This window comes from Gobius niger (genome assembly GCF_951799975.1).
Source record: "Gobius niger genome assembly, chromosome: 5".
NCBI classification, from domain to species: domain Eukaryota; kingdom Metazoa; phylum Chordata; class Actinopteri; order Gobiiformes; family Gobiidae; genus Gobius; species Gobius niger.
This window is the reverse complement of record NC_136856.1, coordinates 1,763,883-1,789,297: the sequence shown is the minus strand read 5'-3', so window position 1 is coordinate 1,789,297 and position 25,415 is coordinate 1,763,883. Positions and strand designations below refer to the sequence as shown.

At 43.5% G+C, this 25,415-nt stretch overlaps 1 protein-coding gene and 1 long non-coding RNA gene across 2 annotated transcripts in view; one reads left to right on the top strand and one right to left on the bottom strand.

Annotated features, from left to right (window-relative positions):
• Positions 1 to 25,415, bottom strand: part of LOC306962939 — a 935,443-nt gene that overhangs the window by 819,522 nt on the left and 90,506 nt on the right. The window lies entirely within an intron of this gene.
• slc25a48 (solute carrier family 25 member 48) lies at positions 2,114 to 25,329 on the top strand. The gene is made up of 7 exons (XM_079556276.1): positions 2,114 to 2,255; positions 7,630 to 7,673; positions 8,764 to 8,835; positions 10,688 to 10,940; positions 14,221 to 14,496; positions 19,189 to 19,322; positions 25,214 to 25,329. Exons 1-7 carry the CDS (start codon positions 2,210 to 2,212, stop codon positions 25,316 to 25,318), a joined length of 930 nt encoding a protein of 309 aa, XP_079412402.1. The 5' UTR covers positions 2,114 to 2,209; the 3' UTR covers positions 25,319 to 25,329.

The following is a 25,415-nucleotide window of genomic DNA, read 5'->3' as shown; positions in this document are numbered from 1 at the left end:
CCTTCACTTCAGATGAAACATTTATAATATACTTAATTATGATACTAGCAAAACATTATATCCACAAAAAAATACCCTCATGGTTCCACTTGAAAGAATCTGATTTAAACATTAATTTGGCCTCCCTTGAGAAAATGAATGTAAATAATAAAAAACTAATTAATTCCATCACTCTTCTTGAAAAATACAATCTTATTGTGAATTAGCAGACTGTGTTTTTGTTGTTGTTGTTTTGTCTTATAGATTGTTAATTTGAACATGAACATGTTACATCTATGTGTAAGATGAATTTGATTGAAAATGAGCATATTGTAGTAAATTCTATGAATTTGCATTGATGTTAAATTAAATACATAAATAGAAGTTAAAAAATTAAAAAGTCGGCACTTCCTGGGTTAGCGTAGCTGCTGCGCACTTAGCATTTATCTCTGCTAACCCGGATGTAGTGATTTAGGTAACTATGACTTTTATTACTGTATATTATAGCAGTCTAATGGGGCTGATAAATAAGTCTGTAGTATCATGTTGGGGGGGGAGACACAATATAGTATAATAACAAATATATCAACAAAATAAAACCATTCCTTTAAACCAGGCTCCAACCACTATTACGATTTTCTTGAAAAAAAAAAAAACGTTTTTAAGCATAAAAGTTCTTATTTTTATATGAAAACATGAAATGACAGAAAACTCACAATGCATTATTTCCTCATATTCATGTGAGTACTCGACAGCCCAAGTTTGAAAGTGATATTTGTATATTTAAAAAGTTTTCCTATTCCCCTGCAGCGTGGCTGAAGAAGTAGGTCGTGCTTATAATGGAAGAGTGAGTTTAGTGTTTCCTCGTTGTTTTGACCTCTCTTTATCTCTTTATCGCTCTTCAGGTTAATATTCATCCGCCCCAGAGGAAACGGGTTCTGCTTTAGTGAGGTCGTTTACTCCAGGTTTACTTTAATACTTGATGATGATGTGAATGTGAAAAACAATGACCTGACCCTTAGTACCTTAGTAAAACAAACACAGCGTTTACACTTTAAACACTTCCTCTTTTCATTCAGCTCCACTTTTTATAAATTGTGAGTCTGTCTTATCTTTATTGTCTCCCTTTGTCTATTTTGGACTTGATTGAATCAGACGTTACAAAACTTCACCCCCCACATGAACCGCTGCCTGTGTTCTGGGATTTTTGTGAAAACCTCCCGGTTTCTAAAGCCGGGGGAGAGATCCCTGTAAGTGAGCGCTCAGAGATCAAAAATAGTACTGCATAGTGGTAGAGGTACAATATATCATATATATGCCTATACTTTACTTTGGAAAGGCTAAAACAGCAGATACAGATCCTTTAAAACCGATCCACATGTTTTTGAATATGTGGCCGTTACCCCCCCCCCACACACACACACACACACACACTTAATCCAGCACATTTCCTCCAGTTCAGCTTGTGTTTTTTTTCTCTTTTTTTTTTGTTTGTTACTTTCTTCATTCTTTTTTCTGGTGTTATTATTGCTTTCCTGCAACAATTTTGGTTACATTTTTGAGTCTCTCTTTTTTTTAAATCATTTTTCTTCTTCTAGATAGATAATCTAGATAGTGACAAAAATGCAAAAGGTCTTAGCTTTCAAATGAGGCGTTACTTCTGGCCTATAGGCAGTAAGAGCTTATAGATTTGGGTAAAGTCGAACTGGAGAAAAAGTGGGGGTGAAGAGGTTAATTCCACAACTACGGGGGAAAAAGAACCCCCTCCTCGTGTGTTGTTGTGTGGGCTCCTCATGGCTCTGCGCCTATAGGCTCCCCCCCCCTCTCCCCCTCCCTCCTCCCGCCCCTCTCCTCCCTCCTGATTGGTCCGCAGCGCTGTCACTTTTCCTTTTTATCAAAGCTGCCCTCAATGAAGGCTTTATTTTCTTTTCTTGCCAACAACGGGGCCCCTCGCGGATAAATCTCTCTGCTCGACTCTCGTTCTGGAGCCGCTGTTTTGCGCATTTGGAGAGGGTTCATTAGCGCATTTGGAGAGGTTTCATTTGCGCATTTGGAGAGGTCTCATTTGCGCATTTGGAGAGGGTTTCATTTGCGCATTTGGAGAGGCTTCATTTGCGCATTTGGAGAGGCTTCATTTGCGCATTTGGAGAGGTTTCATTTGCGCATTTGGAGAGGTTTCATTTGCGCTGAACCCCCCATGCACTGGAGGCGCGCGGAGCTCCAGTGAAAGATGCAAAGTTTTCGGCTGGATGATTTCATCGCGGGATGGATCGGAGGTGAGTCCGCGGAGTTTCTCTCATTACTCTTAAACACGTGCACGTGGAGGTGACTGCGTTACTTTTCTGCAGATGTAACGCTGCTTTTCACACACTGTGGTCTTGTCTTACCCACTTTTACAGGTTGCCTTAGAGACCAGATTCCTAAACGTTTTCCCCGTTTGTTTAGCCACAAATCTGCAAAACCCTTTTTAAATTGAGCTACTTTTGAGTTTCCCAAACCCTGAGAAAGTTTACCTGCAAAACCCTTGTGAGTCGTCATTCTGACATGACAGTATCGATCTGACTGTGTGTTACTGATATACTTGCTTTGATAACTGAGAAGTGCAGGAGCATGTGTGTGTTTGTTTATCTGTGTGGGACCCTGAGCGGCCGCCGGGGGCGCTGTTTCTCCATAAGAGTATGTGGAATACATGAGCAAAAACACTGGAGAGTCGCTTTGATTTTCAAAAATGTCAGTAATCTACATCCGGGCATAAGACAAAAGCTGTTTTGTTTCAAGTTTTAATGTGAGAATAAGGTGTTTTAAGCGTAACAATGGCAAGGATTGACTGTGTTTGCTCATAAAAGTGGATAATAGGAAGAGAAAAGTGTCAACTCATGCTTATTTTTTGTTGATATGTTGCACATATTTGATCTTTTCTGAAGGGATTTGAGATACATTATTAGTCTTAACCTATTTAAAGGAACAGGCCAGTGTTTTTCCATACTGAGATCTGTTAGACGAGTTCATGTGTACCTGTCTGGTCTTCACGCGTGTCCTCAGTCACGCAAACACAGCACAGACGGCGTTAGCATTTAGCCTCTCCCTCTCTCCTCTATAGCTCCAAACCAGGTGAAGATAGAAGCTACCAAGCTCTTCCAGGTTTTCACAATTTAAATATGGTTACGTGAAGTGTTGCCTGATAAAGTATAATTACACACAATTAAACAATGTGGATTTTCTAAGCGGATAAAAGGAGGGACTATATTGTAAGGCGTAATAATACCAGGAGTAGTTTGGCATCCGCACAAAAAAGTGAAGATTACTGCGCGGATTCCACATTGTTTAATTGTGTTTAATTATACTTTGTAGTGGAACACTTATTTAAATAGGGAAAACGTGGAAGAGCTTGGTAGCTTCTATCTTCACCAGTTTTGGAGCTATAGAGGAGAGAGGGAGAGGCTAAATGCTAACGCCGTCTGCGCTGTGTTTACGTGACTGAAGGCACGGGGGAAGATCAGACAGGTCCTAAAGAACTCGTCAAAGCTCAGGTAAGAACATATCTCAGTATGTAAAAACGGTGGCCTGTTCCTTTAATTATTTAAATGACCGAGCCAACATGTGTCGATCACCAGCTCTTCATCAGGGCTGAGTCTCTTGGTTTTTCTTTGTGCTGTGCATATTTGTTTGGACTCACTTTCTGTAATACATTAGGACACAGAGATCAGTCATATTGTTATGTTTAAATGATGTTGTCGGGTTCAAAGGTCATTAAGCTCTGAAGTAGATTCTGAATAATAGGACTTAACACTGGAAGAAAAAGCTTATCTTATCTTAAATGTTTTGAAATGTGCTTGAATAAAGTAATGCTGCTTCTGAGCAGGTCTGACCTGTCCTGTAATAAGAGTCAGTGGAGCAAACATCAGATACATTAAATAAGATTAAAACCAAAACTTAAAATGAGACAAAAAGTCAGAGGTGAGAAAAGTCCTTCTTGTTCCATGGGCGATAATAGAGTCCAAACCTGCTCAAAATGAGCACAAACTCCGATGATGAAGTAAGTTTTGTGTGAGATAAGGGAGCAGATCAATGCAGGCTTATCTTCTCAGGTCGTGTTTGTTCCAGTGAAATTCAGGTCTGCGGCTTCTGTGGAGGAAAACCTGATCGTGAAGGACAGCACTGCAAAAACATCAGGCCTGGGAACAGAGAACATGAATCTTGTTTTGAGCGGTTTTCACCCATCTAGACTTTTTACCTGATCGGACTTTGTTTGAGGTCATTTCTCTGAGGTCAGAGGTCATGGAGCTCAAAATAAGAAAGTGAAACAGCTCAGATTATTCTGCTCAGTTTGAGACAGTTTTCAGAGAGCAGGCGATTCATGTGGCTCCAGGTTTTAAACACAGACAGTTTATTTTATTGATTTATTGATTGATTTATTCGACAGGGACATTGCAAGTCAACATAGTACAAAACAAGCTTGTTACTGATGCGATGCTAAAAGAGTTTAGCTGGTGCTAATTTTCAGCTCCAGTCCCTGGTTGGGCCTTTCTACACGACATTAACATTTTCAATTTTATCTTAAAAACTTACTTATATACACTATATAAATCATTCACACAAACTCAGTGCTATTTACACATTTACAAATGGGCACAATTCTGTTTCAATTTCAGCCCAGACTTAACTGTAGAGGTGAACATTTTAAACTCAGTCATGGTTTTGAGTTCAGCGAGTCATGAGTTCCATAACTTTGCCCTTTTATATGAACTTTCAAATGCAGTCTTGCGGTAAGGAACTATGCTGGTATTACTGATGGAGCCTCTGTGACTCTGCTGCTGTTTTGTCTCTGTATAAATGAACTGAGGCTCAGGTGCAGATTATTGACACATCTGAAAGTTAGTTTGAGAAAACATAAATCACAGTTTATACTTGTGGAGAATATTGCAGTGATGAAAGCGGATCGGCTTCTTGTCCATGATCTTTAGAGTTTGATTGTATAATGACCTGATGTGTTTAGTGTGTGAGGGCGTGGCCTGGGCTCCTGCTGTCATACAGTATGATGTATGTGAGAATATCACAGCGTCATGTACAGGAGGGCCTGGTTTGGAATATAGTGTCTAATAAGTTAAGCTTTGGATAGTTTTCGATATTTTGTTTGTCAAATTTTAATTGGGGGTCGAGGACCAATCCAAGGTATTTAAAATCTGTTACTAATTTTATATTTTGGCTTTGCAAATTAATCTGAAAATGTTGCTCTACATTTTGTCTTTTAATAGAAAAACACATTGATACTGTTGACCTCAGCCAAGCATTTGGACAGAATCTCCGCTGTTCCGGTGACGTAGCAGGTGCATAAAAAGATAAGATAAGATAAGATAAGATGGTACTTTATTGATCTCACAGATGGAGAAATTGCATTCAATGAGAGAGCATCCGGCAGCAGCACCCATTCAGTGCGCACCACTCTTTCTTTTTTTTCTTTGGTGAAAGATCGTTGTGTCGCGGCCGCCATCTTCACTGTTTTGGTCACGATGACCAAAATGAAAAACAGCATCGTCCGCATAAAGTTGGCAATTTACACCGGGACAGATGAGTGGCAAATCATTTATAAAAGGACTAAACAGCAAAGGTTCCAGTATAGAGCCCTGTGGTACGCCCCTTTGAACCACAGGGCTCTATACTGGGGGCTGAAGACATGTTTTTAGTCCAAATCCAAAGTCTCCAAACCCTTCCCGAAGGCGCTCCACGTTTCTACAGAAATACAGAAAGAGTTAAATGTAAAAGTCATATTTGTAGCTGCTTTAGCGCCGTGTCAGTGAGGGTCGGACACACTCAGATGGTTTTGTGAATGTGGGTGAATGAAGTCAAGTGAGATCAGCTCTTCTGGGTGAACAGGATCTTCTGCCAAGAGTCCGGGACCGGAGCCAAATGTGAGTCTGAATGAGAGAAAGAAACAGAACGAGCTCAATGAGGGGCCCAGAGTTAGAGTCACGACAGAATAAATCTGTTAAAGTGTTAAAGAGATCAGAGTTTCAGTTCTTCAGTGAATGTGGTGTGGAGGAAGAGAGAACAGAGAGAACAGAGAGAACAGAGAGAACAGAGAGAACAGAGAGAACAGAAGACGACTCAAGAACCAGCAGAAGTAAAAGTAGTGACCGAAATAATGATTCCAGTAAGAGTCAGGCAGGAGCTTAAACAGTCAAATGATGAAGGATGTAAAGTGCTTGAGTGGATCATATTTGTGAGGAAATAAAAAAATATTGAATTTGAAATACCTTTGCATCAATGTTCCCAATAAACGTAAGGTTAGGACTTTGAAGTCATTTGTCCATTGTCAATTATATCGTCAATTATATCGTTATATTTCTTTTATATTGCGATATAGATTTGAGGCCATATTGCCCCGTCCTACAGAGTAACTTCTCGAGCGTAAAAGTCAGATTTAAAATTCAGTTGTGACAAAAATGGTGAGAAACAAAACGTAAAATCCTCGTATTTATAAAAACAAACTAAATCTAGTTTTATGTGTTACGTGAAGCTGCATTTTATTTCTACAGATACTTCATTATAAAATTACTCAAGTAAAAGAAAAAGTACCATATGGTAAAACTACTATGAGATGTACAAGAGTAAAGCTCTGTGTTTTAAGTATCTGCATGTGAGTTTCTGATATGTTGTGACACAGATCCTCCTCCTCCGTCCTCATTTAACACTTATCTTGTTAATACATCTGTGAATGTCCAGCTCAGTCTGAATGACCTTTAGTTTTACTGTCCGAGGCTTTGGTCAATATGATCCTTTTAAAACACATTATAATGAAAGTAAAAGATTGAAATCCTTTACTTCAGGGTTTGACACTTTGGCAAGTTTGATTTTCTATGTTAAACCTCAGGATGCACCGAGTTCTGCACGAGCCAAGATAAACTCTTCTTTTTAAAGTCCAGAGATCCAGCGTAACTTTTAAACTTTCAGGTGTTTATGATCCAAATCTTCCAACCAAACTGAGGAGAAGCTTCTTCGAGTTCACGAAACCTCATATCCTGGATCTGGTGTCGTTCACACATCCTTTTTCTATAAATACTTTCCTCCGTCTTATCTCGCCCCAGAGCAGGGCCACAGTCATGGAGCTGCTGGAGGGAAACTCGTATTTTAATGGCCACAATTAGGAAATATGATACTGTCTACAAACGGCTGAATATGGTGTCTCTATGGAGTCTTTTTATGTATAAAAGCTGCAGTAGTTTAGACATCACAGCCGTTTATTATGGATTCTATGGCCTGGATCTGGATTTGGAGACATACATTGAAGCCACTGCTTTTGTCTCGAGTTAAACCTTTGCGATCCAGCTTCTTCCACAGCAGCATGAAGAAGGCGTTACTGTAAACTCCACTGCTCCACTTTCCTTCACCAGACCAAACCCTGAGATCTCCGGTTTCACTGTGTCCACGTGCTGCATCCAAACACCCTCTCCTCTCCTCGGGACAGTCTCTTTACAGTCAAACCAGTACATGTGTGTAATATAAACCAGTATATGTGTGTAATATAAACCAGTATATGTGTATAATATAAAGCAACCGTTTAGTTTTGAGGTTTCCTTCATGAAAAGAGTGAAGACATTTAGAACCTACAACAGCCTCTCACTTCAGCTGCATTTCTCTGTGTTTCCTCAGGAGCGTCGAGTGTGGTGGTGGGACATCCCCTGGACACGGTCAAGGTATGACATGGGGAAGTGGAGGGGGGCTTCTTCTTCTTCTTCTTCTTCTTCTTCTTCTTCTTCTTCTTCTTCTTCTTCTTCTTCTTCTTCTTCTTCTTCTTCTTCTTCTTCTTCTTCTTCTTCTTCTTCTTCTTCTTCTCCTTCTTCTTCTTCTTCTTCTTCTTCTTCTTCTTCTTCTTCTTCTTCTTCTTCTCCTTCTTCTCCTCCTTCTACTCCTTCTCTTCCTTCTTCTCCTACTTATTCTTCTCCTCATTCTTCACTTCCTCCTTCTTCTTTTTCTCCTTCTCCTTATTCTCCTCCTTCTCCTTCTTCTCTTCCTTCTTCTCCTACTTATTCTTCTCCTCATTCTTCACTTCCTCCTTCTCCTTCTTCTCCTCCTTCTTCTCCTCCTTCTTCTCCTACTTCTCCTCCTTCTTCTCTTCCTTCTTCTCCTACTTCTCCTCCTTCTTCTCTTCCTTCTTCTCCTACTTATTCTTCTCCTCATTCTTCACTTCCTCCTTCTCCTTATTCTCCTACTTCTCCTTATTCTCCTCCTTCTCCTTCTTCTCCTCCTCCTTCTCCTCCTTCTCCTCCTTCTTCTCCTCCTTCTCCTTCTTCTCCTCCTTCTTCTCCTCCTTCTTCTCCTACTTCTCCTCCTTCTTCTCCTCCTTCTTCTCCTACTTCTCCTCCTTCTTCTCTTCCTTCTTCTCCTACTTATTCTTCTCCTCATTCTTCACTTCCTCCTTCTCCTTATTCTCCTACTTCTCCTTATTCTCCTCCTTCTCCTTCTTCTCCTCCTCCTTCTCCTCCTTCTTCTCCTCCTTCTTCTCCTACTTATTCTTCTCCTCATTCTTCACTTCCTCCTTCTTCTTTTTCTCCTTCTCCTTATTCTCCTCCTTCTCCTCCTTCTTCTCCTCCTTCTCCTCCTTCTTCTTCTCCTCCTTCTTCTCCTCCTTCTCCTCCTTCTTCTCCTCCTTCTTCTCCTACTTATTCTTCTCCTCATTCTTCACTTCCTCCTTCTTTTTCTCCTTCTTCTTTTTCTCCTTCCCCTTCTTCTCCTTCTTCCTCCCTCTCCTTCTCCTTCTAAATAGAACTATGTTGTGCTCCTCAGACTCGGCTCCAGGCTGGAAAAGGCTACAAGAACATGTTCCACTGTGTCCTCACCATCTACAGGAAGGAGACGGTGAGTCGACGTAGCAGCAGATCTTCTCCTGAAACACAAGCTGTGAACAGATGAATGGATCCCACGTGGAGCAGATTCCTCTTGTTTGGCTTCGGTCACATGGCTCGCTGCAGCTGGACAGATGTTTTTCAGTTTGAGACGTCGCTCACGTTGCTGCAGTGTTTGGAAACAGCGGTTTTCAGTCTCGGGAAATCGCTGACCTACTTTATCACATTGTAGATCGCATCATAGTTAATTTACTCATTTACGTTTGAGTAAAGTCGGCGACACTTTCAAGAGAAGTTTTATCAGAATTAAACAGATGCCATTTTATTTGTATGTCTCTGTCCATCACAGACAGAACGGCTCATGTCCTAAAGCTCCTCAGTGCTTGTGCTTTATTCATTTATGTATTTGTATTGAACAATAGTACTGAGATGTTACTTATTACTGCAGATAAATGCTCTCTTTTCTCCTTTACTTCAGCTCCGTGTGGATTTTCTCCTGTGTTTATAGTAACTTATCCAGGAGCTTCAGCATTTTCATTGTTTTGCTCATTTTGGCTCAATATAATCATGCTGGATCTCTATATTCTGGACTTTTTAGTCGCTGGGTTAGTTTCTCAGGTGAATAAACCCCTGAGTAAGAATCGCCAGAGCTGTTAGCGGCGAGTTAGAGGCTAGTTAGCAACATTAGCAACATTAGCAACATTAGCGACATTAGCAGCATTAGCAGCATTAGCGGCATTAGCAACATTAGCATCATAAGCAACATTAGCATCATTAGCAACATTAGCAACATTAGCGACATTAGCAGCATTAGCAGCATTAGCAACAATAGCGACATTAGCAGCATTAGCAACATTAGCAACATTAGCAACATTAGCAACATTAGCGACATTAGCAGTGTTAGCAATGTTAGCAGCATTAGCGACATTAGCAGCATTAGCATCATTAGCATCATTAGCAACACTAGCAACATTAGCAGCATTAGCGACATTAGCAGTGTTAGCAATGTTAGCAACATTAGCGACATTAGCAACATTAGCAACATTAGCGACATTAGCAGTGTTAGCAATGTTAGCGACATTAGCGACATTAGCACCATAAGCATCATTAGCAACATTAGCAACATTAGCGACATTAGCAGTGTTAGCAATGTTAGCAACATTAGCAACATTGGCACCATTAGCATCATTAGCAACATTAGCAACATTAGCGACATTAGCATCATTAGCAACATTAGCATCATTAGCAACATTAGCATCATTAGCCTGTATGTTGTAAACACTGCAGGAGTGTCGTCTGTAATAAAGTCAGCTCTATGTGGAATATTGGATTTACACTAAACTATTCTACAGTTTGTTTTATTTTCTCGAGTGGTATCGGTTTCTGGTGTCGGGACTTCATGAATGAGTACAAGCAAGTGCTATCGGCCCGATACCCGATACTGGTATCAGTATCGGTGCATCCCTATATAATAGTTCCTATTGTCTGTCGCAGATATCTTTGTTCTATAATATTTCCTGTACTATAATAGTTCCTCTTGACTGTTGCTGATATCTTTGTACTACAGTAGTTGCTGTTGTTCTATCATAGTTCCTGTACTATAATAGTTCCTGTACTATAGGCAAGGCAAGGCAAGGCAACTTTATTTATACCACACATTTCGTACACAAGGCAACTCAATGCGCCTACTATAATAGTTCCTGTTCTATAATAGTTCCTGTTGTTCCATAATAGTTCCTCTTGTTTGTCGCTGATATCTTTGTTCTATAATAGTTCCTGTTGTTCTATAATGGTTCCTGCTCTATAATGGTCCTGCTCTATAATAGTTCCCGTTGTTCTATAATAGTTCCCGTTGTGTGTCACAGGCCATGGGCTTCTTCAAAGGCATGTCGTTCCCTCTGGCCAGCATCACGGTCTACAACTCCGTGGTGTTCGGGATCTTCAGTAACACGCAGAGGCTGATCAGTAAATATCGCTATGGCGACGGGCGCCGCCCCTGCTCCCTGCTGGACCTCACCGTGGCCAGCATGCTCACGGGGCTGGCCTCGGTGGGACTGGGCGCCCCGGTGGACCTGGTCAAGATCCGGCTGCAGATGCAGACGCAGACTCTGCTCACAGGTACCGTTAGTTCCCCATCAGTCTGTTATGGAACCCACGAAACTTTAAACCCTGAGTGGAAATGTAAAGGTCGATCGTTTTTATCTTAAGAAACAAACTGTAAGATGGGGGAGGACATACGTTTTACTTCTACATTCTTCACTTTTCAAATTATGTATGTAATATATATATACTGTATTTTTGACCATTTTTGACTGTGCTCAGGGGCCCAGTTCTACTTTAAAGCTGCATTATGCAACTTCTTATGGATTTTTTTTTTTTTTAATAATGATGCGTATTTGACCTTTCCGTGACCCAGCGGCTGTATGGGTGGTTAACATTGGTGGTTAAATGTTTTTTTTTTAGGGTTTCTGGTAGGTTTTCACTGATGCTGGATCTGTGTCCATGGATACACAAGACATTCCATTGCAGAAACCCTAAAAAAAGCTTCACAGAGGATGTAATGTAATAGTCCGGGAGCCAGACCTCCTCCTCAGCAGTGTTCATTTTGACATATTTTATTTTAGTTTTAGTCTTAGTCTTTTGACTAAAATGTAAATTAATTTTAGTGGAGATTTAGTCAAAAAAAAACGTTTCAATTTTAGTCTAGTTTTAGTCGACTAAAATTGCATGTCAGTTTAGTCGACTAAATTTAAGACTAATTAAGTCGACTTTGCATTTATAATATTCATTATAATCATATTTAATGTTGTTCCTCTGCTTCATGGAGCTGCTCCACATGAACAAAGCTCAGATCTGTTCATTTAATTGTGAATTTACCTGATCTGAGGCTCTTTCAGACGCTCAATAGAAGTTTGGATGATTTTAGTCTCTCCTTTTAATTTCTATTCAGTCTGATTTTAGTCGACTAAAATATCTGGACATTTTAGTCACAGTTTTAGTCTCATGAGAAACTTTTAATTTAGTTTTAGTCCAATTTTAGTCGTCAAAAATATCACTTTGACTAAAATTAAGACTAAATATTTTAGTCGACGAAATTAACACTGCTCCTCAGGCACATTTTTGCTCCCTTTTCCAAACTAGAATCTTTCAATAGAGTATATCTTGGGTCATTACCAGTGGGGACCCCCCCATTGCAACTCGGCCCCGTTCGGCTGTGGGACCCCAAAAACCACTTCAACGGGACAGGCTTCAGTCGGAACTTTGTGATTCTCTCCAAAGTAGTGCTGTGGTCACATACAGAGTCACAGATGAATGAAATTTAGAACAAAGAAAGCTGACATGATGAGGAACAAAGGAATATGACAGTTTTGGGCTTTAGCTTTTTCTTTTTCCATATATTAAACAATATATCTACAAAAATGCTAAATAAATGTCATATAGATAAGAAAAGCGCTTCAAAAATGAGTGCATTATTGTCTTTTGTGTTTATCTTTACCTTTTCAAATGTAAAAAGAAAACTGCCCCAACTCATTAGCTTCACATTAAGCCCCAGATGAGCTCAGTACCTTTAACGGATCAGCAGCTATAACAGAGAATGTGTTCCATGTTCCCTCTCAGAGCTGTGGAATTCCCATGCATTTGTCCATATAGGCCAGTGAGAGGCGCCAAGCTAACTACCCATTCAGCCGAAGGTCGCTGAGAGGTCAAACACGCACTAATGCCACCTTTCATTTGGCATGAAAGTTGCATAGTGCAGCTTTAAGATCTACACAGAGCTCTTCAGGCGCTGCACGGACATTTGGAGGGAATGAATCTCCTTTTCGACAAACGTGGCCTCTTTACTTGCTGACCTCGTGACACAGATGGCAGCAGGTTCTCGTGAAGCCGTTGATAAAACACCGGGCGAGGTCAGGTTTACGAGACGGAAAAGCTCTGGCTCAGATTTCTGCTGTCGTGGCTGAAACGACCACTTCAGGCACGAGACTTTTGTTTGTGTGTCGTGAAGGGACTTTGGCCAAGGCTCAAATAAAACCCGTTTATGATGCAAAAAGGCCGGAAACGTCTGGGGTCATGTACGTTTAATATCACAGGGTCAGGAGTTTAAGTGTGGAGATTCCTGTTGTAAAATGACTTTGATAAAACATTTGGCTGAAGGTGAATGAGGCCAGAGAGAAAATCTGATTTAATGTCACTTTATCTTATCTCTTATCTGTCAAAGGTGTTAAAGTTGTCATCCGCACTGAGCAACCAGCCTACGGTTCATTTGTCAGGGTTTATACATGCGTTTCCAGCCACCATTTTGAATACTGAAGTAGAATTATGCAGTACTACAACATGTAACTATATCTACTGTAGTCGTGATCATAGCCCCAGAGACGTGATATAAGCAGCAAATGTAGCTCAGTCATGTCGACAGAGTCTCAGTCTGAGTCAGTGTTTAAGCTGATCAAGACGTTAGCATGCTACTGGTTAGCAACTGTCAATAAACAATAAAGGAAATACTACAGTAACAGCTCAGCTCTGACCTCTGACACATGTTGTATCCAGGGCCAGATGTTTGTGGTTCAGGGTTTTCTCTTGGAGAGGTCAGAGCTGAGCTGTTGAAGCTTAATGCTAACTAGTAGCATGCTAACGTTTTTAAGCACTGACTCACTGGTTTCTTCATCTAAATGTGCGTGTTTTTACTCTTATCTTCATGAGCAGTGATGACGAGTAAATAAAAATGCCACTGTTGATCAGTTGATTTTCATCCTGAGTATTGATATTGTTACATGTTGTAGTACTGCATAATTCTACTTCAGTATTCAAAATGGCCACCAGAAAAACAAAAGTCGCATGATTGAAAGGCATGTGTAAGGCCCTACCCATCCATTCAATAAACTTACATCCATATTACAGGCTTTATCTGCGTTGCTCTGATGTTAGCATGAACATATTAGCATGTTAGCATAAACGCGGCGCAGCCATGTTTGAGCTGCTGCACATCTGTGATAATCAGCTAATGTCTTGAGCAGTTTATATCTTCTTGAGCAGTGACTACACATAAAAATGCCACTGTCGATCAGTCGTCTTTCATTTTCATCCTGAGATATTGTTGCATGTTGTAGTACTGCATAATTCTACTTTCAAAATGGCCGCCATAACAACAAAGGTCACATGACTGAAAGGCGTGTATACAGGCTGAAGCAAGTCAACTTTAATTCTTTTTAACGCTCAAATACTATATTCTATTTTTGTCATTTTTTCATCATATTTTCATCGCTTTTTGACATGTTTTTTTTCACTTTTTTCCGTAATGTTTTATTTGGGTGAATCCAAGTTTAAGAGATTGTGCTCCGTTCAGGTGAGAGGTGAGAGTTTAAGGCCTTGATTGTAACCTCCCCCCCCCCCCCCACAGAGAACCTGCACCTGGCCGGTCACACCAACATGACGGTGCACTCGGTGAGCCTGCCCTCGTCCCGTCTGTACCGGGGGCCCGTCCACTGCATCAGCTCCGTCCTGCAGGCGGAGGGCGTGTCGGGGCTGTACCGCGGCGCCGGGGCCATGGTTCTGCGGGACGTCCCGGGATACGCCCTGTACTTCATCCCCTACACGCTCATCTGCGACTTCCTCACGCCGGACCCCAACGCCACCCCCCACCCCTGCTCCATCTGGCTGGCCGGGGGGATCGCAGGTGAGGCCCGGAGCCGGGTGGAGTTTTAGGGTTCAGACATTCACCCCGATGTAGAAGTTAGGCCTTTCAAGAACCTTGACCTCTGAACTCTTCTTCTTCTTCTTCTTCTTCTTCTTCTTCTTCTTCTTCTTCTTCTTCTCCTACTTCTTCTTCTTCTTCTTCTCTCCTCATTCTTCTTTTTCTCCTTCTTCTCCTTCCTTCCTCTTCTTCTTTTTTTTCTTCTTCTTCTTTTTCTTCTTCTTCTTCTCCTTCCTTCTTCCTTCCTTCTTTCCTCCTCATTCTTCTTCTTCTCTTTCTTCTTCTCCTTCTCCTCCTCCTTTTTCCTTCTTCTTCTCCTCCTCATTCTTCTCCTTCTTCTCCTTCCTTCCTCCTTCCTTCTTTCCTCCTCATTCTTCTTCTTCTCTTTCTAATTCTCTTACTTCTTCTCCTTATTCTCTCTTCTTCTCCTTCTCCTCCTTTTTCTTTTCTTCTTCTTCTTCTTCTTCTTCTTCTTTTTCTTCTTCTTCTTCTTCTTCTTCTTCAATCAAGCACTTTTTCTCCAGTTCGGCTTTACCCAAATCTTAAAGCTTCTTGAAAAAAAGTGTAAATAGCGACAAAAAACAAGGATGAAAACAAAAAAGTGACGAAGCAACAAATTAGATGAAAAAGAACGTGTTAAACGTAACAACAAAGTGAGGAAATGGATCCCTTTAGATCAGTTTTGTAGGCCTTAGCTTTCAAATGAGGCGTTGCACTGACCAATAGGCTGTAAGCTCCAGTTGAGAAGCTTTTAGATTTGGGTAAAACTGTAGAAAATGTGCTCGGTTAAGGTGAGAGTTAAGAGGCTAATCTCTCAGGTTCTTGAGGTCTGTAGCTGAGGATGTTTCATTTATTTGAGTGAATATAGTTTCACAGATGAGGAGGAGGAAAGAGGTTTTTTTTTTGTTCTGGTCATGCAGTCGCTCCGGTGACTCTCTCCGTCTGCCTCGTCTTATCCCCAGATGTTTTTCCACTGATACGTTTTTGTGTTGAGCTGAGGCACACACGTTTATCAGAAGAACCTGCTACTGCGGCTGATAAGGCCCAGACGAGACAAAACACAATTTCAAACAAGAGCAAACACAGAGGCCCCGATCCTCCCCCAGGCCCCCGGCGCAAGGACAGCCCTGCTCCGAACGGGGCGGCCATCTTTGTGAGGGGTGGTTTATTACAAGTTTACTTCACGCTGCCTCATGTTCTTCCTTTAGCATCAGGTCAAACTAAAAACTTGATTTATCCCACCGTGAGTTAAACACTGTCCGGAGTCCCAAACACAGCCTGTGTCTCTCCCCCAAACTCCTCTGCCGTGCACTTAGGGCTGGGCACCGTTATACCAGTCTGGTATCGGGAAAAACTGTTTAGGTTCTACTGGCATCGAAAAAATGTATGGAAAGCAGGTACCGAAAAAAGGTCATTAGGTCAAAGTTTTGATGCTGTTGCTCCAAGGGCAGCATTAAAGGAAGTGACTTGGTTGTTTCCGCTCAAATAAATAATTTTTCCCTATTTTTTTTTAATTTCCCCATTTTAACATTTTTTCCAGATTTTTTTTCATTTTTTTTTGCCATTTTTTTTCTAATTTTCCTAATTGTTCCCCCTCATTTTTTTTCTCAAGTTGTTGCAGGTCATTAGATCCAAGTTTTGATGCTGTTGGTCCAAGGGCAGGTTGTTTCAGCTCAAATAAATATTTATTCCCAAATTTTTCCCATTTTTTTTCTCCTTTTTTTTAAAAAAAATGTCCCTATTTTTTCTATTTTTTCCAGATTTAAAAAAAAAAAATGCCATTTTTTCCCCAATTTTCCCAATTGTTCCCCCTCATTTTTGCTATTTTTTTCTCAAGTTGTTATTTTTTTTTCTATTTTTCATTAACTAATTTTTTTCTCATTTTTGCCCCAATTTCTCCCCCATTTTTCACACTCTTCTTGACATTGGAGACGAGCCTGATATTGTAAATGTGCAGATCTTCCACACATTATTGTTCTGTTCTCGTTCTAGACAAGAAATATTTGAGTATTGGATAAAGTGTCGTTCGGGTGTCGGTATCGAAAACCAAGTACCAAGTTTATGAGTTTACCACGTGTACATGAGACGAGGCGGCCATCTTTGTGACTAAGAAAAGCAGTGAGTGAGGGGTGGTTTTTTCCACCTTTACTTCACGCTGCCTCATGTTCTTCCTTTAGCATCAGGTCAAACTAAAAACTTGATTTATCCCACCGTGAGTTAAACACTGTCCGGAAAAAATGTATAGAAAGCAAGTTCTTGAAAAAAGGTTATGAGGTCAAAGTTTTGATGCTGTTGCTCCAAGGGCAGCACTAAAGGAAGTGACTTGGTTGTTTCAGCTCAAATAAATATTTTTTCCCAAATTTTCCCTTTTTATTTTCCTTTTTTTCCTAAATGTCCCTATTTTTCTAATTTTTCCAGATTTTTTTTTAAACATTTTTTTTTGCCATTTTCCCCCTAATTTTCCCAATTGTTCCCCCTCATTTTTGCTATTTTTTCCCCTCAAGTTGTTCAATTTTTTATTTTCTTGACATTGGAGACGAGCCTGATATTGTAAATGTGCAGATCTTCCACACATTATTGTTCTGTTCTCGTTCTAGACAAGAACTATTTGAGTATTGGAAAAAGTATCGTTCAGGTATCGGTATCGAAAACCAAGGATCGATAAAGCAAAACATTCTTCTTGATTCCGGATCAGTTTTATGAGTATTTTCACGTCTACATGAGATCGCTCTTGGCCTCGGGCGTCTGTCAAGCCCACGTACAGCTCACTCTTTACTTTGGGTCAGTGTGTTTATCAGAAACTGAGACAATGGAGCATTTTTTGTGCTAAATGATGTGATTCTTCTCACACATAAACACTAAATCCTTGTTAAGTGTGGCTTTAACGGGCACTTTCATGGAGCTTTTCCCGTCCGCAGTCATTACCTTCACGTCGCTGTAAAACACTTTCTCTGACTCCACAGACTGGGTTGTTCCAGGAATGACTTCCACATGTCGGTGAAACGCTTTTACCCCACTGTGGGCTCGAGTTTAGCCGTGAGTCTGTGGCGTTTGGGGCGTGGGGGGAGCAGCCAATCAGAGCGCTCACGAGTCCACCCGTGTTTGGAGACGGTCTCGGGGGGGGGCTGGACTTTTGAGATGAAAACACACGTGACTGGAGCGAAATATGTGGCGTCCGGCTGCGGTCAGTAAATCAGAGGCTGAGAGGGAGAGAACGAGGGAGAGGATTTAGAAAGACCTAAAAACAAATCCCATCGACATCAGCCTGAGAGCTTCTAGCCTGCAGGCCTGGGTAACGTCTCATTTGAAAGCTAAGGCCTAAAACTCTTTCCTCATTGTTGTCCTTTTCATCACATGCTCGTCACGTTTCTGTCTCATTCAAAAATGTGGCAAAAACGACTAAAAGGTGACAACAAAAACAAGAATGTGTGAGTTTTGTGGGCCTTAGCTATCAAATGAACCATTAAATTGGCCCATAGGCTGTAAACTCTCAGGTCAAACACCTTTAGATAATGCAGAACTTGGAGAAAATGTGCTCGCTCTCTCCTTCAGTTTGATCTAGGACGGCAGTACGAAGAACAATCCCTTCCAAAACTGCAGTCTTGTACAATAGTATCATAAATGATCATAAGTAACCGTCTGGAACCAGGGGTGCCCAAAGTGGGGCCCGCGGGCTGGAGCAATTACGTTGGCCCGCCAGAGAGTGACCTACTTTTGCACCGCATCTGGTTACCAACTCTCTCCCATGCATTCTCAATCTCAATGGTAAATATGGATGTATGGATGCAGTACACTTTTTGGCCACCAGCGTCAAATTGGGGGCGCTGTTTCACTGTTTCAGAAACTTAAGAAAACACCGTTCTGATGTCTTGGTATTTATCAATCACAGAGCGTTGTAGCCAGAGCCGCCTTATCCAAAGGGCGAGCAGGGGCTGGAGCCCAGGGGCCTAACGTAGTCAAGGGCCCCTCAGAATTAAGAAACGTACGTGCATGTTGGGCCATAATGGGACCAGAACGCTGCCAAAATGAGGACTCTGATGTGTCTGCTTCAAAACGCCAGTTCAAAAGCCCAAACTCATGCATGGGGAGAATGTGCACAGAGAGTGGCTCTGCTACTCCTCACCAAGTGGAAATGCATTTTGCTTTGCCTGCAAACCTTTAAAGGGGGGGTATTATGCACAATGGACTTTTTCAAGCTTTCCATCATGTTATTCTGTCACTCCCTCATTAAAAACATGCCTGAAGTGTTGCCTTGGCACATTCACGTATTTCTGAGTAATCTGTAAAAACTCTGATGGCGGCCATTTTAGGGATAGGTTTGCCTGAGTCCTCCTAGGAACGCCCCCACCTCCTGGAGACGCCTCCGAGCTTTGGTCACCAGCCGAGTAACCAACCACTGCTCCTCAGCAGAACCCCCTCCCCACTGATGCCACAGACAGCGTGTGGAGGGGGCGTGTCTAAAGGCTCAGAGGTTCTTAAAGAGACAGAGGCCCATTTCAAGACATTCACTACAGCCATTTTGAGAGAGACATTTTATACAAGGCAGTTATTCTAATTTACTGCATTTACAGACCCCTGAAGGTTTGTCATCATTGTAGTGTGATATAGACTGGTGCTATGGGACTGAAAAAAGCAGAATACAACCCCTCTTTAATGTTGTCATGACCTCCTCAGGCTCCATCTCGTGGGTGACGGCGACTCCGGCCGACGTGGTGAAGAGTCGGATGCAGGCGGACGCTCAGCTCCAGAGGAAGTACAGAGGGATCCTGCACTGCATCCTGCACAGCTACAGGACCGAGGGGGCGCAGGTACGGACAGGGTCTTTCTTTATCTTTCAGTCTTTTAACTGGACTCACACTGGAATGAGATGTGAACGTTTTGGAGAAGTCTGACGCTGCTGAACTGTCTTTACTGCGTTGTTCTGTTGAAAGTATTTGAGTTTTTGGCCCAAGTAAATAAATCGAACTGCGCTTTTGGCTGAAATCACTCTCGCTCGGCCCAAAAGCTGTCGACGGGAGCGTTCAGGTTTGGCAGAGAAGTTGCATGTGTTTGACTGGACGTTGATTATGGGACTTTTTCTGCTTCAAACTCGGTGACCTCCACAGTGAGGACAGTTTGGCTCAGAGTCCTGTACGAGAGAGAGAGAGAGACAGGTGGTTTATCGCTCTGAGCGTGAAGGATCAGGGGACAGGAGGGGAGAGAGAGAGAGAGAGGAGAGAGAGGAGAGAGAGAGAGAGAGAGACAGGGGGAGGGGGGAGAGAGAAAAGAGAGAGGAGAGAGAGAGGAAGAGGGGGAGAGAGGAGGGAGAGAGACGGGGAGGGGGGAGAGGGAGAGGGGAGTGGAGAGAGAGATGGGAAGAGGGGGAGAGAGAGAGAGAGTGGAGAGGGAGGAGGGTGACGAGAGGAGAGAGGGAGGGGAAGAGGAGAGAAGGAAGATAAATGGTAATGTTAGGCCCAAAGCGCTTTACAGTAAGGAACCCGTCACCCTTTCACTCTCTCATTCATACACCAGCGGACTGGAGGAAAGGTGGGTGAAGTGTCTTGCCCAAGGGCACAACAATAGTAGGCACCTTCAGGAACTGGGATTTGAACCCACGACCTGCCGATCATGAGACGATTCGCTCTACCAACTGCACCCCTGTTGGAGAGGGAGGAGAGAGGGAGGAGAGAGGGGGGAGAGGGGGGAGAGGAGGGGGAGAGAGGGAGGGGGGAGAGGGGAGAGAGGGGGGAGAGGGAGGGGGGGAGAGAGGGGAGAGAGAGAGGAGAGAGGGGGAGAGAGGGGGGGGGGGGGAGAGAGAGGGAGGGGGAGAGAGGGAGGGGGGGAGAGAGGGGAGAGAGAGAGGAGAGAGGGGAGAGAGGGGGGGGGGAGAGAGAGAGGGAGGGGGAGAGAGGGAGGGAGGGGGGAGAGAGGGGAGAGAGAGGGGGGAGAGAGGGGGGAGAGAGGGGGGGTAGAGAGAGGGAGGGGGAGAGAGGGAGGGGGGAGAGAGGGGGGGTAGAGAGAGGGAGGGGGAGAGAGGGAGGGGGGAGAGAGGGGGGGTAGAGAGAGGGAGGGGGAGAGAGGGAGGGGGAGAGAGGGAGGGGGGAGAGAGGGGGTACCTGACCCGGTGAAGTCATGTGATGCACACGAGAGCGAACGGCAGTGGGACGTCCTGGAGCAACAGATTCTGTTTCACGACGTTTCTCTGAATGCGCTTCAACTGGAGCAGGTTTATTTATACAGTCGGACACGTGTCCCACTAAACACGCGTGTCCCACTGAACACGCGTGTAAAGTGTTCGAGTGAAAACAGCAGTTCAGACAAATCATCAGAACCATAAAACAGATGAATAATAATGTTCATTTATTATTTGCATTGTTGAAGCTTCTGCTGATCCGCGTGTGTGAACGGCTTTGGCCTCCATGTTCTTCTGTACAAACGCTCGTCTGTAAAGGATCAATATTGACACATAACATGGTATTGATCTGAGGCCGTGGCGTCGGCTCCAGGGGTCACATCTGTCCAAACAGCGTCATGTGACCATAACGGCCGGTCGATGGGAACACACTGCTGTTAAATAACACGCTGCAAAACAGATTATCCAACATCAGCGTCACGGAGTCAGAACATGAGGATCACGGAGCCGGAACATGTGGATCACGGAGCCGGAACATGAGGATCACGGAGCCGGAACATGCGGATCACGGAGCCGGAGCATGCGGATCACGGAGCCGGAGCATGCGGATCACGGAGTCAGAACATGCGGATCACGGAGTCAGAACATGCGGATCACGGAGTCAGAACATGCGGATCACGGAGCCGGAACATGCGGATCACGGAGCCGGAACATGCGGATCACAGAGTCAGAACATGTGGATCACAGAGTCAGAACATGTGGATCACAGAGTCAGAACATGTGGATCACAGAGTCAGAACATGAGGATCACAGAGTCAGAACATGCGGATCACAGAGTCAGAACATGAGGATCACAGAGTCAGAACATGCGGATCACAGAGTCAGAACATGCGGATCACAGAGTCAGAACATGCGGATCACAGAGTCAGAACATGAGGATCACAGAGTCAGAACATGCGGATCACAGAGTCAGAACATGCGGATCACGGAGCCGGAGCATGCGGATCACGGAGCCGGAGCATGCGGATCACGGAGCCGGAGCATGCGGATCACGGAGTCAGAACATGCGGATCACGGAGTCAGAACATGAGGATCACGGAGTCAGAACATGCGGATCACGGAGCCGGAGCATGCGGATCACGGAGTCAGAACATGCGGATCACGGAGTCAGAACATGAGGATCACGGAGTCGGAACATGTGGATCACGGAGTCAGAACATGCGGATCACGGAGTCAGAACATGCGGATCACGGAGCCGGAGCATGCGGATCACGGAGCCGGAGCATGCGGATCACGGAGTCAGAACATGAGGATCACGGAGTCGGAACATGTGGATCACGGAGTCAGAACATGCGGATCACGGAGTCAGAACATGCGGATCACGGAGTCAGAACATGTGGATCACGGAGTCAGAACATGCGGATCACGGAGTCAGAACATGAGGATCACAGAGTCAGAACATGTGGATCACGGAGTCAGAACATGCGGATCACGGAGTCAGAACATGAGGATCACGGAGTCAGAACATGTGGATCACGGAGCCGGAACATGTGGATCACGGAGTCAGAACATGTGGATCACGGAGCCGGAACATGTGGATCACGGAGTCAGAACATGTGGATCACGGAGCCGGAACATGTGGATCACGGAGTCAGAACATGCGGATCACGGAGTCAGAACATGAGGATCACAGAGTCAGAACATGTGGATCACGGAGTCAGAACATGCGGATCACGGAGTCAGAACATGAGGATCACGGAGTCAGAACATGTGGATCACGGAGCCGGAACATGTGGATCACGGAGCCGGAGCATGTGGATCACGGAGGCAGAACATGTGGATCACGGAGTCAGAACATGCGGATCACGGAGTCAGAACATGTGGATCACGGAGTCAGAACATGTGGATCACGGAGCCGGAACATGTGGATCACAGAGTCAGAACATGAGGATCACGGAGTCAGAACATGAGGATCACGGAGTCAGAACATGTGGATCACGGAGTCAGAACATGCGGATCACAGAGTCAGAACATGCGGATCACGGAGTCAGAACATGAGGATCACAGAGTCAGAACATGAGGATCACGGAGTCAGAACATGTGGATCACAGAGTCAGAACATGTGGATCACGGAGTCAGAACATGAGGATCACAGAGTCAGAACATGTGGATCACAGAGTCAGAACATGTGGATCACGGAGTCAGAACATGAGGATCACAGAGTCAGAACATGTGGATCACAGAGTCAGAACATGAGGATCACAGAGTCAGAACATGTGGATCACGGAGTCAGAACATGAGGATCACAGAGTCAGAACATGTGGATCACAGAGTCAGAACATGTGGATCACAGAGTCAGAACATGTGGATCACGGAGCCGGAACATGTGGATCACGGAGTCAGAACATGTGGATCACAGAGTCAGAACATGTGGATCACAGAGTCAGAACATGTGGATCACGGAGTCAGAACATGCGGATCACAGAGTCAGAACATGCGGATCACGGAGTCAGAACATGTGGATCACAGAGTCAGAACATACGGATCACGGAGTCGGAACATGAGGATCACAGAGTCAGAACATGTGGATCACGGAGTCAGAACATGTGGATCACAGAGTCAGAACATACGGATCACAGAGTCAGAACATGTGGATCACGGAGTCAGAACATGCGGATCACGGAGTCAGAACATGCGGATCACGGAGTCAGAACATGAGGATCACAGAGTCAGAACATGCGGATCACGGAGTCAGAACATGAGGATCACAGAGTCAGAACATGCGGATCACAGAGCCAGAACATGTGGATCACGGAGTCAGAACATGCGGATCACGGAGTCAGAACATGAGGATCACAGAGTCAGAACATGCGGATCACAGAGCCAGAACATGCGGATCACGGAGTCAGAACATGAGGATCACGGAGTCAGAACATGTGGATCACGGAGTCGGAACATGAGGATCACGGAGTCAGAACATGTGGATCACGGAGCCGGAACATGAGGATCACAGAGTCGGAACATGTGGATCCCGCAGGTGCACTTAAAACAAAAATAATGCCCCTTTAACAGATCTCTTTATATGATCACATTTCACAAAATCAACTTGGGGGCCAGAGGTTCTGTGCTGGAGGGCCGGATTTAGCCCCCGGGCCTGACGATGATATCAAATTCTCCGACGCTGCTGTGGCCCAGATACCCAGAACCTCAGGGCAGGAACCCCCCCCCCCGTCCCGCTTCAGCAACAGGAGCCCCCCCTCTACGGTTTCATCTGGTACATCCAGCCACTTCCTGGTCTATTCTGGACTCTCTGAAGCCGGTCAGGGAGAGGCTCTTCACCCGGACCTCCAGGTCAAAGGTCGAGTGTGCGATTCAAACACTGAAAGGTCAGGTTTGAATCCGGACCAAAGGATTACAGGATTCTTTACATCGTCTGAGATTATGGGTGTTACAAAAGAGACTTAATGCTGTGAGTTATTTGAGTTTAGAGTTTAAGACGGTTCATAAACTGTAAACAATAAGGTCACATGTCTGATTATGTTTAACCTCTTAACTCCCACCTGGACGGATCCCATGTTCTACAGTTTGGCTTTACCCTAATCAAAAAGCTCTTGGGAAAAAAGCAACAAAACAGCCACAAAAAAATTAGAAGAAAACAAGGATGTAAATGCAACAAAAAAGTGACAAAAAATTCAACGTTTTTGTCACATTTTTGTCACATTTTTGTCACATTTTTGTCACATTTTTGTTGCATTTTTGTTGCATTTTTGTCACTTTTTTGTTGCGTTTTTGTACATTTTTTGTCTAAAAAAACAAAACAAAAAAAGTGACAAAAATTCAATAAAAATGTGACAAAAATTCAACAAAAATGCGACAAAAATTTGACAAAAACACAACTAAAAAGTGACAAAATTTCAACAATAATGTGACAAAAATGCGACAAGTTTTTGTCACATTTTTGTCATATTTTTGTTGCATTTTTTCCACATTTTTGTTCAAATTGTCACTTTTTAGTTGCGTTTTTGTCACATTTTTGTCTAAAAAAACTTTTTTAAAAAAGTGACAAAATTCAACAAAAATGCAACAAAAATGCAACAAAAACGCAACTAAAAAGTGACAAAATTTCAACAATAATGTGACAAAAATGCGACAAAAATGTGACTAAAATTCAACAAAAATTTGACAAAAAATCAACAATAAAATGACAAAAACGTAAGGAAAAAGATCAGTTTTGTGGGTCTTGGCTTTCAAACGAGGCCTATAGCCAAAGAGGACAGCATGCATTCGGTTTAGGCGGGTGTTAAGAGGTTAAAACCGTTTAGTTTGGACAAAACAATCACTGAAATACACATGGGGCTCGTATACAGAAGTTTAAATACCCTGGCAGAAGTTTCTGAACTCCTTACCCGAGCACATTTTCTCCAGGTCGTCTTCACCCAGCACCGTCGTTGCTAGCATGCTGTTTTAGTGCTGACAGTGACAGCTTGTTGTTTTTACTGATGTCCAGCCTGTCTCATCCACTACATAGACTGAAAGCTCTCCTCGTTCTCCTGATCATCTCCTCTTCTCTGTCTCGCTTTCTCGCAGGTGTTCTTCCGCGGGGCTTCGGTGAACGCCGTGCGAGGGTTCCCCATGAGCGCCACCATGTTCCTCACCTACGAGATGTCCCTGCAGTTCTTCCGGAGCCTCTGAGGAACGTCTCATCACTGCGTGGAACATGTTCTCCTCAGAGGTCAAAGGTGTGACTCTGAGGAGGGCGGGGCTTAGCTGGGCAGACAGGACGTCCTCA